Source organism: Calonectris borealis, chromosome 3 (genome assembly GCF_964195595.1).
Source record: "Calonectris borealis chromosome 3, bCalBor7.hap1.2, whole genome shotgun sequence".
Lineage (NCBI taxonomy): Eukaryota > Metazoa > Chordata > Aves > Procellariiformes > Procellariidae > Calonectris > Calonectris borealis.
In genome coordinates, this window is record NC_134314.1 from 71,823,288 (window position 1) to 71,836,907 (window position 13,620).

Here is a 13,620-nt window from a genome sequence, read left to right on the forward strand (position 1 = left end):
CCAAGGGCCATAGGGGCCCACGCATCTCTGCTGCCAGCACCTGGAGAGACAGGAGAATGTGCACAGTGTGCGTGGGTGTGAACGTCTATGTGTGTAATCACTAACAAACACCAAACTCCATCAGCCAGAAAGCAAGATAAGAAGCCCAGGAGCCAAATATTGGAGTGTCTGCAAGTCTGGGCTGGATACTGGAAAGACCAGGGGGTCTGAGAGCTGGCTACTGGAGGGACCAGAGGGTCCGGGCCAGCCACTGGAGGGTGACACCATGAGATCTGGTGAAGCCATAGGTCTGGACCAGCTGCAGGAGAGCCCTCTTTGCAGGAGAGTGTGTCTATGTGAGGGGCAAGTAGGAGAGGAGGGGAGCCTGGAGTCAGCTACTGGAGAGACCAAATGTCTAAGGCCAGGTCTTTGAGGGGGCCATGGAGGGGTGGGGGGCACGTGTATGGGGGTGAGCTGGCATGCCCAGGTGCCAGCAGCTGGGGAGACTGGGATCCGGGGGCCAGGCACTGGCCAGATTGAGTGTTTAAAGTCAGCTGCTGGAGGGATCCACACTTTATGGATATATTTGTATATAATTTCCACTAACAGGTTTTCACTCTCATCAGCCAGAGAGGGGAACAGGATCCGACCAGTCCTGTCATTAGTGTCTGCACGAGTGCTGTGTTTTCTGTCCCTGTTGAACTGTGTAAGCAGCCATGTGTATATGTATATGTGCATGTGTATGGTGGGTATATGTGCACCTATTGGGAGGACACCGCCTCACTACTGGCTGGATGTGGGGATGGGGAGCTGTGGCAGCCTTGCTGCTATTCGACTGCTGGATTTGGCAGCTGCCAACAGAATGTATGTAATTTTTAGATTGGTATTACTTCTGCTTGCTTATGTCCTTTAAATAATAACCTTTTAATCATAGAATCATAGAATCATTAAGGTTGGAAAAGACCTCTAAGATCATCGAGTCCAACCGTCAACCCAACACCACCATGCTCACTAAACCATGTCCCTAAGGGCCTCATCTACACGTCTTTTAAATACTTCCAGGGTCGGTGACTCAGCCACTTCCCTGGGCAGCCTGTTCCAAGGCCTGATCACTCTTTCAGAAAAGAAATTTCTCCTAATGTCCAATCTAAACCTCTGTTGGCGCAACTTGAGGCCATTTCCTCTCGTCCTATCGCCAGTTACTTGGCAGAAGAGACCAACACCCACCTCACCACAACCTCCTCTCAGGTAGTTGTAGAGCGCGATGAGGCTCCCCTCAGCCTCCTCTTCTCCAGACTAAACAACCCCAGTTCCCTCAGCCGCTCCTCATAAGACTTGTGCTCCAGGCCCTTCACCAGCTTCGTTGCCCTCCTCTGGACACGCTCCAGCACCTCCATGTCCTTCTTGTAGCGAGGGGCCCAGAACTGAACACAGGATTCGAGGTGCGGCCTCACCAGTGCCAAGTACAGGGGCACGATCACCTCCCTGCTCCTGCTGGCCACACTATTTCTGATACAGGCCAGGATGCCGTTGGCCTTCTTGGCCACCTGGGCACACTGCCGGCTCATGTTCAGACGGCTGTCAGCCAGCACCCCCAGGTCCTTTTCCTCGGGGCAGCTTTCCAGCCACTCTTCCCCAAGCCTGTAGCATTGCCTGGGGTTGTTGTGGCCCAAGTGCAGGACCTGGCACTTGGCCTTGTTGAACCTCATACAGTTGGCCTCAGCCCATCGATCCAGCCTGTAAGTCTGTTAGTCTTATTTTAAACAATATTGGGGTGTCCACTTTTCATTCCTGTTTAGGATTTTGAGTTTTTAGAAATGTTTTCCAATTTAGTGTAACTTATGAAGCATAAGTGAGGAAAAATTGGCACAACAATGAATTCCAAGTAGGTATAATTAGTTTCTTGACAATAATGAGCTGACAAACGTTAGAAATAAATGCCGATTGTTTTAGCTCAACTCTTGCCATATGCTGGACTGAGCTCATTCTGTACATTTACAGAGCTTTAAATCCTAATCAGGCATCTCTAAGCTGTTAGAAGTTTTATAACTTCATTTACAAGAACATATCGTATACCATGGTATTATATACTAATTTAGCAAATGATTTTTTTTCCTGAATTTTTTTCTACTCCCACTTCACTTTTATGTAATCTCATTCCATTACTTTCAGTCATTTCAGCACAATGCAAGGAAAGTTAAATGGTCTGTTGCTATACTTCACGTAATTCAGTATAATTCATGTCAGAGGGGATATATTCTCTGGCTTCTAATCGTACCTTTAATTTATTGTCAAAGTTTGTTCACCCAAGTTTTGTTACATTTAAATATAAACCATAAACACATACAAATATGTTTACATACAAGATACAAAACCTTTGTTTAGAAAAATTCATACAGTTACACAGCTTATACATTTATACTTACTACAGTGCATGAAAAGGGTATTAGAACCGCACACACCCCTCAGGAGGCGTGTGGCAACATTTTAAGGTTGCACGTTGATACTGTGTGGCAGTTTGGGACAGGAAGGAAGCGGCAACCCCTGCTTGCTGCAAAACCTGCAGAGAGCAGGGTACGCTCTCTTGCTCAAACCAGTCTCAACATTCGCAGTCACAGCAAATGGACTCGGAAGAGATCAAGACACCTAAAGAGATATCCTGTTCTTCACCCCAACAAAGTATAAAAAAATGCTTTCCAGGAAGACACTTGCCTAGTCTGTACTTTAAAATCTCCCGTGATGCAAATTTCACTTTGTCCTTACAATATGTGGTGAAAAGCTTTATTTTCTCCTAAAAGTTTCGGTTCTGATATGACAGTCTCACCTGCTGCGAGGTAGGCACATTACTTCTTGTCCTATGCACAGCGGACACTGAGAAGGGATTATCCCCTTCCTTTTGTAGTGCTCCTTTATGGTTTTGAATGCTTTTAAACCTCCATCACTTTCTAATCTCTAGATTAAACAACTATTTCATTTTTTTTCTTTTGGATCATGCCTTCTAGACCTTCCACCATTCTCATGGTGGTCCTCTGGATTGTCTTTACTTGGTTTAGATCTTTCTTGAAGTCTGGCAACCAGAATCGGACCAAGCACAGAGAGATACCATAGTGAGGCAAACCAAAACATTACTTTACCTTCTTTAAAGGCAGTTTTCTCTTCTGAGGAAGGGTGCCCTGAATTCTTCAGTGCCAAAGACCTCACCCACGTCTCAGCTAAAAGCAACAGCCCTCAGGGGTGCTGCGTGGTCCATTACACAGAGCCAGCGTTGGTGATACTGGCTGTATTTCCTTGCGGTTTGTAATGCTTTACCGGAGTACTCAGAAGAGGCGGGACACTGTCCTTCAGTGCCTGGCTGGACTTGTCCACCAGGGCAGCTCACCTGGCTGCCACCTGTCCGTAGCTGAGGCCTTCTTACCTGAGTGCTCCTGGACGTGTGCTGCACGCCAAATGATTTGCTTTGGACACACTAAGAGGCCTCTAATTACCTATGTTACTACACTTCTTTTTCTTTTCTTGTCTCTACAGTGGAAGTAATATTTACTTCTTGCCTTAATCAATGCCAACATCTAGTAAAGAATCCGCATTTAATATGACAATTCAACGTTAAGCATGTTTAAAATCATAGTGGAATCAAGTATATGCTTAGAGTAAGGATGTCATTAATTTTAAATGAATAAAAATATCTGAATATGTTTCTAGTTTTTCCTTTCCAAAAATTCCCAGTCTTGATGACAGACCATGCATGGAAAGTGAGGTCACCCCTTGCCAGAACTGCTATATATTAGCAAATACAAACCCCTTTCCTTCCAGAAGGGCGGTCTACAAACACCCTCGTGGCAACAGTTTCAGTTTGTGATTTTTTTAACAATTAAAAGTAAAACAAAAAAGGCAATGGTAACAAATTGTAGTGCATTGTCCCTAGGATAGTGAACATAATTTTTTTCTAACAAAAAAATCTGGGTAAGTGCAGTGAAGCTTACAATGGCTACCATCTTAGTTTGGAATATATTTTTTGTACGAGGTGGACTCCAGCTCTGTCCACAGCTGGAGTTGATTATTTTGTATAAGAACAAATAGGATGAACTGGAGTGACATTATATTCTCGTGTAATATACAAAGAGGCAGAGATTAAAATAAGCCACATTTTCTTTTCTGCATATTAAACTCAAAATAGCTATACAGAAATCAGTAAGGTTTCTGTGGGTTTCCTGCTGTAACTGATAGGCAGAATATACCTCAATCATTTTAACTGAACATCTAAAAAATACAGTGCAGCATATAGTGCTGCCATTTAGAGAATGAAGGAAGCTTACACAAGCAAGTACTCTTCTTTGATGAATTGCTTCAAGTGATAGTAGTATTATTATGTGAAGTCTAAGCTTTTGTAGTGAAGATGTTCTCTCTCACATTAATACTTATACTCTTAACCTAGGAAGAGAAAATAAAATGGCAGTTTCTGAGAGAGACAACAAAGTGAGGAATTTATTCAGCAAAAAGATGTATGTGGAAAGGGGAAACTCAGAAGCATGTCAGCATCCACTTCCTTTGACATCTTTGATGCAGCAACTGGCATGGGGTAAGGCAAAGAAGCAGGACAAACAACAGAGGTAAGAAAGCATTGGATGAAAAGGGCTTTGCAGTTCCCCTCCTGCACAAAAAAAAAAAACAAACCGAAACAAAACAAAAAACCCACAAACCCTCAAGAGGAGGAAAATTTCAGGTCCAATATGCCTGACTACACCCATTGTCAGGAAGAGAGAATTTTTGTGGATGGCTGGAGATGACCTGGATACATACACCCCAGTTTCACAAGAATCCTTGTTGTAGCTCCTGGTATGTCTACTTCTTCCACACAGTATCCTGGCTCCAAGTGTGTGATCCATAACTGCGTATTGTGTCGGGATATGTGCCACAAGTGTAAGTGTTCATATCACAAGGGTAGCACCAATGTTAACGTGACTAGCGCTAAAGGAAGGGACGATGGTGAGTAATCTCTGCTGCCTAACTCAGATTTCATCCATCCACTCAGTAAACACCCTGCATGCTAATGTTGTAGAATCACTGCAGCGCTGCCAGAAAAGATGAAAACTAAGAGGTACATTGGCACTGTTTCTCCCAACTTCTCCATTTCAGCTCCATATGAGTGTTTTTCTTTGCCAACGATACAGACCAGAGACGATCCATCTCTCAAGCAGAAAAATATCCTTCTGTCTCCTGCATGAAGCTAGCCTTAACTGTAACAATAAAAATGAAGGAGAGAAAAAGCATAACCAAGTCTCAGGGTTCGTGCAATGTCTTTTGAAGAGGCAGAATCACATTTTATACTGGTGGCATAAACACTGTTGCTAGTGCGGTTTGAGCTCAGAAGTGGCAGACCGCCCTGCCAGCTCCTTCGAATCCTTCTGTCCTGCCGCTGTTATGTAAGTGCCGGTGTCCCAGTTTGCTTCTGCAGCTCCCTGCCCATCGCCCGGTGATGCTCTGGAGCCGACGCCGAAGGTAATGCCCTACAGAACGCTATGTAATGAACCATCACCATAGTAATATGACTAGTAACAGTAATTAGCAGTGACAGCTCAGTACAGTCATTCTCAGAAGTATTTTGGCTACTCGCTAGAGCGCCCTTCGGGGGTGTACAGGCTTGGGGCTGAGGCCGGTGCCTCATCCCCCGGTTCCCCGGCACAGCGGCCAGAGCAGCCGCCCCCGGACAAGCTGCCCCGGCCTTGCTGCAGCCGCGGCGGGGAGGGGCGGGGCGCGGCCCCCCCGCCATGCGCGCAAGGGCAGCGGGCTCCGGGGCACGGCGGGCGGCGGGCTGCGGCCCGGAGGCGGCGGCAGCGGCCGGCGGGGGGCGAGTGACAGCGCGGCGGCGGCCCGGGGAAGCGCCGCAAGGGCACGGCACACGCACACCCGCCCCCGCATCCCCGCTCGCCGCCCTCTCCCCACCCCCGCACCTGCTTCCTCGCCGCCGGCCGGCGGGGCGGGGCGGGGCGTTGCGCTCGGTAACCAGGGAGCCGCGCCGGGCGCAACGAGGCGCGGAGCAGCGCGGTACGGCGGGCGGAGGTAGGGCGGCGGCGGCGGCGGCGGCGGCGGGGGGGGGGGGTGGCGGCGGCGGCCGCGGCGCGGGGCTCCCCGGGGCTGAGGGCGTTCGGCGGGGACCGCCGCCTCGGTGAGCCGGCTGGACCGCGGCCGCCTCCTCCTCCCCAACGCCAAACTGCCTTGAGGTTAATCCGAAACTAGTCGCCGCGATTGCGGAGTTTGTCCGTTTTCCTGTGTGGGTTTGAGGTTTTGCCCTTTCTGAGTGCGGGGATAGAAATCCTGGAGGAGGGCTGTGGTTCGCCGCCTGAAGCGCACGTGTGTGTGTTGCAGAGATACCCGTTTTTATGCTCAGTCACACACTGCGGGCCAAAACGTAGTTAATCAAGGAAGATGTAACTATTCATATGCACTCCCAAGGAGCCAGTTTTAGGCTGGGTTGCATGCAGTGATGATGCAAAAAGGACAAGTGCACTGCAACAAAGATGCGTAGAGTCATATGCTCCCTGGTATGTGTGGTAACTCCCCGGAGGTAAGACCTGCTGAAATATTAACAGACAAGGTTGTTACTAGGATTTTGACAACCATATTTTCAACCATATTCATGCTGGGGAAAAGTGCTTGTAAAGACTATTCGTAACCTGCTATAATAGACCAGATTTTGAACATGGATGAGGAATTGCTTATGTAAATCATCTATGTGACGCTGAGGGAAACTCCAGTGCACATCGCTGTGAGGAATTTGTACCTATGTGGCTTGTAGGGAAATAGTATGTGGTGTTTGTGGCTGCTTGCCAGCATTTTTCAAGTGCCGAGCCTGTTGAAAGACTCTTAACAGGCACACTTTCCTGTAGTAGTACTAGTGATGGACTGTCTGCTTTCTCTGATCTCTGATAATTATTTTCCTGATTCTTGTGTGCACTTTAACACTTAAACAGATCCCAAGCTATAAATGCTGATGAGCTTTGTTAAAATACTGCCACTGGACAGAGCATATCAGGGCGCTATGTCATTTTAATTGGTAAACACAAATGCTTTTTTGTTTGTTGTACTAAGTTTCGTGTGCTGAATGACATGACAAAACTGTTTTGTGAGGTACAGTGTTAAAACTTGTAGAGTTACTCACTTTTTTTCTGGTAGGAGTCCATATCCATTGTCATATGGGATGTTTAACATATTCCTTAAAGCACTGAAGTTTCCCCTGGAAAAAGGAGCTCTCCAGATTGAGCATGGTGCTGCATGTTGGAGTGATTCGATTCTCATCTTTGCAAACTCTGCTAGATGTGAAAGTAGAAGTAATAATCTCTCCACTTCCCTCCTGCTGTTTTAATTCCTGTTCCTAGCGTCTGGGTTTGTTTGTTTGTTACCTTCAGAGATTATATATGTCAATGGCAATTCTGTGTTGCTGAGTATAAAATACCAATGGATAGGTATTAATAACTGATGAACCCAAATACATTCAAGACTTTTTTCTTGTAAATTTTATTTTATTTTTGCTTTAAGTAATTGTGGTAAGTGCCAGTAGGATTTGGACTGCTGCGCTTGATACAGACACAAGAATCTCATCATGACTGTACACCTTCATGCAGCATTACTTTCTCTTTATTAAATATGAGAATCCTCAAAGGATTTTTTTTGTACTTGGGGACCTTAGGAGCACCTTCCTGTGAACTTCACTAGAGCCCCGCTGAGTTACACAGCCTGCCAGCAAATACAGTGCTCAAAGAAACTAGGACTTTGATACTGGTTCAGGGAGAGCAGAGGCGCACAGGGAAGGAGGAGCAGCACCCTGTTAGTTTTTAAATGTGTTTGGGGAGAAGGTAGGAGTGCCTGGCCCTGAGGAGGATCTTTCTGGGTGAGGCACTGAACAAGGCATGTATACCTGGCGAACTTCCAAGGTCAGTGCAGCAAGAGTGATCGCTGCGGGTCTATGGGGCTTTGGTGGATCGGGCCCTGAGAGTTGTGCACATACGTCCTCCTTTTGGACAGACACCACATTAACCCATCTCAGTTATGCTTTGTTAAAGGAAGTCAGTTGTGGCTCAATTTTTTTCTTTTCAAGTAGTGGCTGTGGTTATTGAGAAAGTACATACCTCAAACATAAACTATTATTTCCATACTTCCTCGTTACCATGGCTAGTGACAAAACTTCACAGCTCTTCTGTCTCCTTAGAGGTCACAAAAATAACAGCAGCGGTATACCTCTGCAGCAACTGAACTTTTTCACAGATTGCAACTGAACTCGAAGGCACAGATTTAATGGGGAAAACAGAGGTGTTTCTGGTTTTCCATTCCTATAGCAGCTGTATCTGCCCCTTGCTCACAAGTTATACTTCAGCTAAGCTTTCTTGCTTGGGAGATGTGCAGAAATACTGAAGAATTGATGCTTACTTGCTTATCTCAAACTCGGTTTGACCCACCCTTTCCTGAGATGCTTCAGTGTTTTCTATTTTAGTGGTCTTTCTTTTTTTTCCTCTTACAGATGTACCTCTGCAAGAGCCTTCTGCTATAGGTCATATTACGCCACAGAAATCCTAGGTGCCATATCAGTATTAAAACAGAAAAATCAGAACGGCTCTCCTACCATTAACCAGCTTACACGTTATATCCAAACTTCACTCTGTCCTATTTGCTTGTGTATTGTAACCTCTGATCTTAATCTTGGCCTGTCTTTGTCTGCGCAGATAGTAAGCTCTTTGAGGCAAGGATTATATCCTGTGTTTGTAGAAGGTAATGAGCTACTGATCCCAGTCTCCTGCTATTACCAACATCTATATAAACTATAATACATTCCTGCAGAATTTCAATAGCAGGATTACTAAACTATAGTATACACTGTATTTAACTTTTCATGTCAGAAAGACAGTGAATGACCTTTCTTTGAATATATCTTACAATGTATTTTCTGCCAATTTTTCTAAAAAATAGCAAGTCTCTGCCTTCTATTTTCTCCTAGAACACTTTGCATTTTCTGTTCAAATGGAATTACAGCTTTCAAAACAAGAATCAAAGTTTCACACCACAGGCTTTTTGCCCATCCCCCAAAAAACCTAATAGAAAGTAGAAAATAAAATGCTCACTACTGAAATTTAAATACACACATAGACGTGTGCGTGACTAGGGTCCTATAAATAATTTTTAAATACTCGAGTACAGTTGTAGGTAAAGCATAGAACAACTGTGTGCCATATACGCCACAGATTTAAATATCAGATGTGCAAATTACCTTGAATCTTCCAAATTATTAATTGCTGTTACAGACCCTTAACCTTCTGCAAAATGAAGAACTTTTGTTCAGCTCCAAACAATGCTGAAGCATAACTAGAGGAACAAAAATAATCTGGAGCTCCAGAAAGGATCCAAACTTCTCTCTCTCTTCCTCCCCACACTCCCCAAGAAAAACAAGTTTCAGTACCTCCAGGTAGCTACTGCACATCAAGGGGCTGGATGGACAGTGAGAACATCTTGTTTCAGCATTCCTGTTTCAATGTGTTCTTTGTCAAAGGTCGTAATCTGTCTCTTCTTCCACCTTTTTCTATTCAAAAGCAATCCACGCAGTAGAGAAAGGAAGCACAGAGTGACAGTGTTGGGATTCAACTATCAAAAACACCTTTCAGAGCCAAAATTGCATTTTCCATGATCTTATGTGGTGCACAGTTATGTCCCGTTGGACTTGGGAAGGTTCCAATATGCACTGACTTGTGCTACGATAGGCTTAAGTGAACAGCTACAGATTTGCAATTCAACCATCTGTAACAATTACCAAAGGGAGTCTTCTGTTGGCCTGGATTTTGGAAGACCAGTGAGGAGGTACCATGTTTTCTTTGAGATAGATCACTCTACCCCACTTTTTCATCCTAGCTCCTAATTTTAATGTATCCAGTAGGTATTACCTGCAGCTTGACAGATTTATTCCAATAAGTTTACAAACAGATTCTCAATTCATCAGCTACAGGTTTTCAGTATTCTGGGATGAATTTTATCAAGTTTTTCCACTTTTGACTTTGATTTTATTTCAGATGGTGCTGTTTCCATTTCTGTTGTGCCTTTGTCTATCAGAATTGTCTCCAGTGAAAAAATAAGTATAATGTTAACTGAGACAAATTATCTCCACTTGATCTTATTTTCTACTTTCTTTTTACTTATCTGGCTTGCTGTCTTTACTTCCTTAGTCTAACTCAGCTGGTCTTTCAGCAAGTCTCTCTTCGTCCCTGCAGACAGCACACACTATGACAGAACTCTTCACTTCTCATCCTTTATTACTGCCCGCTTATTTCTGAGTGATGGCTTTTCCAGTTATGTCTGGAGCAGTTTTATTCTGCCCTGCATAGGTGTACAGTTACTGGACCTTAGACTTAAAGAAATCCCCAGCCTGCTTCACAGGGGAGACACTGTGCTCTTCAGCCTAGTTGACTTCTGTAACTGATGTCCCTTTTATTTATTTTTAAGCTCTGTCTCTTTAGATCATCTCCTGACCTGCTTATGTGCTTTGGGTTATTCTTCTAATAGTTTGAACTACATCAATCACTTTCTTAGTCAGAGCTATTTTCTGTTATTAGCTTTTTTTTCCCCCACTACTAACTAAAACCCAATCTAAAATAGCTGGTTCTGTGATTATTTGATGTTTAAAAATGCAGTTATGACCTCCAGAAAATTCTGGTTCCTACCTTTATGTGAATCATTTATTCCTGATTGACATGAGGCTCACTGCTGTCTCATAGAATTGCATCCGTTCCAGCAGCGTCTGGCTGTGCTCTGAGCTGTGGTTTTCTGCCTGTGGAGGTGATTGTGCGATGGCACACGAGAATCTTTTCTTCCCACCTGTAGTAACTTCTTTAAATGAGCTAATTCCCACTGCTTGCAAAGTAGCTTTTGAATGAGGAGCCATATTTAGAACCGCAGATTCTTCTTATGCAGCATATAATTTAATATCAGCTAGATAAATTATTAATTGCAAGTCTGCCATTTATCGCTGCACAGTGACTCAGCCTGCTGTGTGAGTAGATTGAACATATATCTTCATTACAATTTTCCAGACGCTTTTAACTTGGAGTTGGATCAGCATCTTCCACAGCTCCTCTAAATCTGCTCATGTACACCTGATTTACACCAGCCCTGTCACGGTGCGAGTGGGCTGGTGTTCTGATATTGTTACTGCTGTTATGTAAAAAACAGTCAGACGAGGCATTTTTAACACCCCTTATCTCTGCCCAACAATTAGTCTAGCAGCTTGCTATTAAAAGTTGCTGTACCTTGCTTACATTACTGCTTAAAATGTTAGCAGTGCCACTGCTGCAGAAACAAGGCTTCATTTAACCCACTTTGTTACAAATATTTCTGGTTTGGATGGGGTTAGACAACCTGGTGTTTCATTTAAATATTGCAAAGGAACCAAAGTTCACGAAGCTGACATAGGTGGTTATGAGCAACAGAAAACCTCGTCCTCCTCCCCGTGCACTGAGTTGGGCGTTCTTTGGTGTCGACTGTGGAAGAGAGCCTTAGTTGCCGATGCTCTATGTGACGATTCAGCAGTGCCAGGGGACCATCAGCCCCAGCTGGTGCTGCAGCCAAGAGGTGTGATGGTGGCACCTTCTCATGCCAAGCTGTCAGAAGGGTGAGGCCTCCCAGCTGCCAGGGGCTTCTTGCTGGGATTGAGAAATGGTGACTGATAATTCACAAGCTCTGTGTACCCCAAGAAGGGTGCGGGGCAAAGCTTGGAAAGAGAAGGAAAGGAGGAGGCCCCTGAAGGAGAGAGCAGGCACACATGGGAAGAGAGCGAGGACATGAGTGTCCAGATGTCTTATGCAAAAATAGCAGTAATATGGCTGCGGTGGGTATTGGTACCAGTCTGGCTACAGCACACGAGCGCAGCCCGTGCATGCAGCTGGACTTCACAGTCTGTTCTGCACCTTGATCCGTCAGAACTGTGCTTCCCTCAGCTTCACTAATTTAAAGCCAGCTTGGGTCTGCTGACCTGGGCAGCATTTAGGTATCCAAAATACAAAGCAAACATACAATAAAAACAGCAGTAAGAGGGAAAGCAGGGAGTTCCTTGGGTCAGGCAGGGTTTGAAGGGTCAGAAAGGGAAATGTTGAAATGTGATTTCCTCTGGCAGCCCTTACATGTTGACACAGTTCCTTTGGGACAGTTCAGTGTGCCTAAAGCAGTGCAGCCTAAAGGTTTGTCTGCCTGATGCTGGCGGGCTCTGTTCTCTGACAGACCTTGGGGCCAGGACAAGAGGAAAGTGCACAGCGCCAATAAACCCACTCATACTCATGATATTGATCAACTGCATGTCACCTTGAATTTGGGATGCACCCACGGTGTGTAGTATGAATACAATTATTCTTGGTGTCTATGCACTCAGTTCTTTCTTAATGGGGAAGCAGGTGCGTACATACACAACATGTACTTGTTCCTCTGAAGATAAGATGTTATTGATAACATTATCTGAAGAATCTAATTCGATTTTTTTTTTTAGACCAGATTTATAGTCACATAGTTCTTATTATAGTTACAACAGTGTTAAGTTCATGTAGTAGTTCTAGTTCACAGCTTTTGATGTTAAATAACCCAAAATACATCATCATCATACACTAGAAAAGTGAATGTAAATACAATTTTATTTAATAATAAAGTATGTGAATCTCAGTATTTCAGATTAGAGCACATAGTCCAGTGAAATTAGGGATTATCCTGATCAATGAGTTACTATTACGTGCTCCTTTCTAGCCTGGTGAAATAGAATGAGAGTTGTACAGCTTTGGATTTTACAAGTGGTTTCATTTTTCCTCCTTTACACCTGATATTATTTACATTAAGAAGTATTAAAGTATTACTTTTAATATGTATAACATTGGATGTTGTTTTAGAAATAACATCCACAAGCATCTCAGGAAAGCATTGATGTCTGGTGCATTGCCAGTTGTTTTTAATGATTTGTTTTTGCAGCTTCATTCCACTGATGATTGCCAAGCAAGCTTTCAGCATTAATTGTCTCTCTGGCTGGGGTGTATGCTGTGGACAAAACATACCGCTCTTTCCATGTTAAAATAGCTCTTAAGACTCAGACTTCTTAGTCTTGCAGAGCTGGTAAAAGTTTCCTCTAAGCCTTGGTACTTTCTTTCTCAGGCGCTGAGGTTGCTCGCCAGCGCTGTTCCCCAGCCCTGCGAGGGCTGGCGTTGGACCGGAGGCATCTGACTGCCCCAGGCATGCTGTGCCAGGGCTGAAGGTTGAACGCTAGAAGGAAGCCGTCCGAGATCCTCATCTCGCCGAGGTCAGTGGCTTGGAGGGAGACTTCTGGCAGGGGAAGTGGACTTGCTGCAACGAGATCATGGCCTCATCCCGACTAGGGGCAAGATCTAGAGATATTGCCAATGTCATGCAACGACTTCAAGGTAAGAGGCTGACTCGGGCCGGCGCTCTCTGCCATCCATTCGTAAATGCAGGTTCCTTTATTTTACTGTAGTACACAGTCAGGACAATATTTCTGAAGTTTAATAGCTGTTCTAAACTTATCTACTGGTAGTATATCTGAAGGGCCCCGATTATATGAGTCCTTTGATACAGCATTAATAGTGGTGTTTAAAAGCAACTGATATTACGAACTTG

General features: G+C 44.6%; 1 protein-coding gene across 1 annotated transcript in view; it reads left to right on the forward strand.

Annotated features, from left to right (window-relative positions):
• The first annotated feature begins 5,317 nt into the window (after positions 1-5,317).
• Positions 5,318-13,620, forward strand: part of SYNE1 (spectrin repeat containing nuclear envelope protein 1) — a 314,802-nt gene continuing 306,499 nt past the window's right edge. The window contains exons 1-2 of the mRNA XM_075146137.1: positions 5,318-5,475; positions 13,141-13,406. Coding sequence (XP_075002238.1) covers positions 13,343-13,406 — 64 coding nt within the window. The 5' untranslated portion in view covers positions 5,318-5,475; positions 13,141-13,342. The remainder of the gene's footprint in view (positions 5,476-13,140; positions 13,407-13,620) is intronic.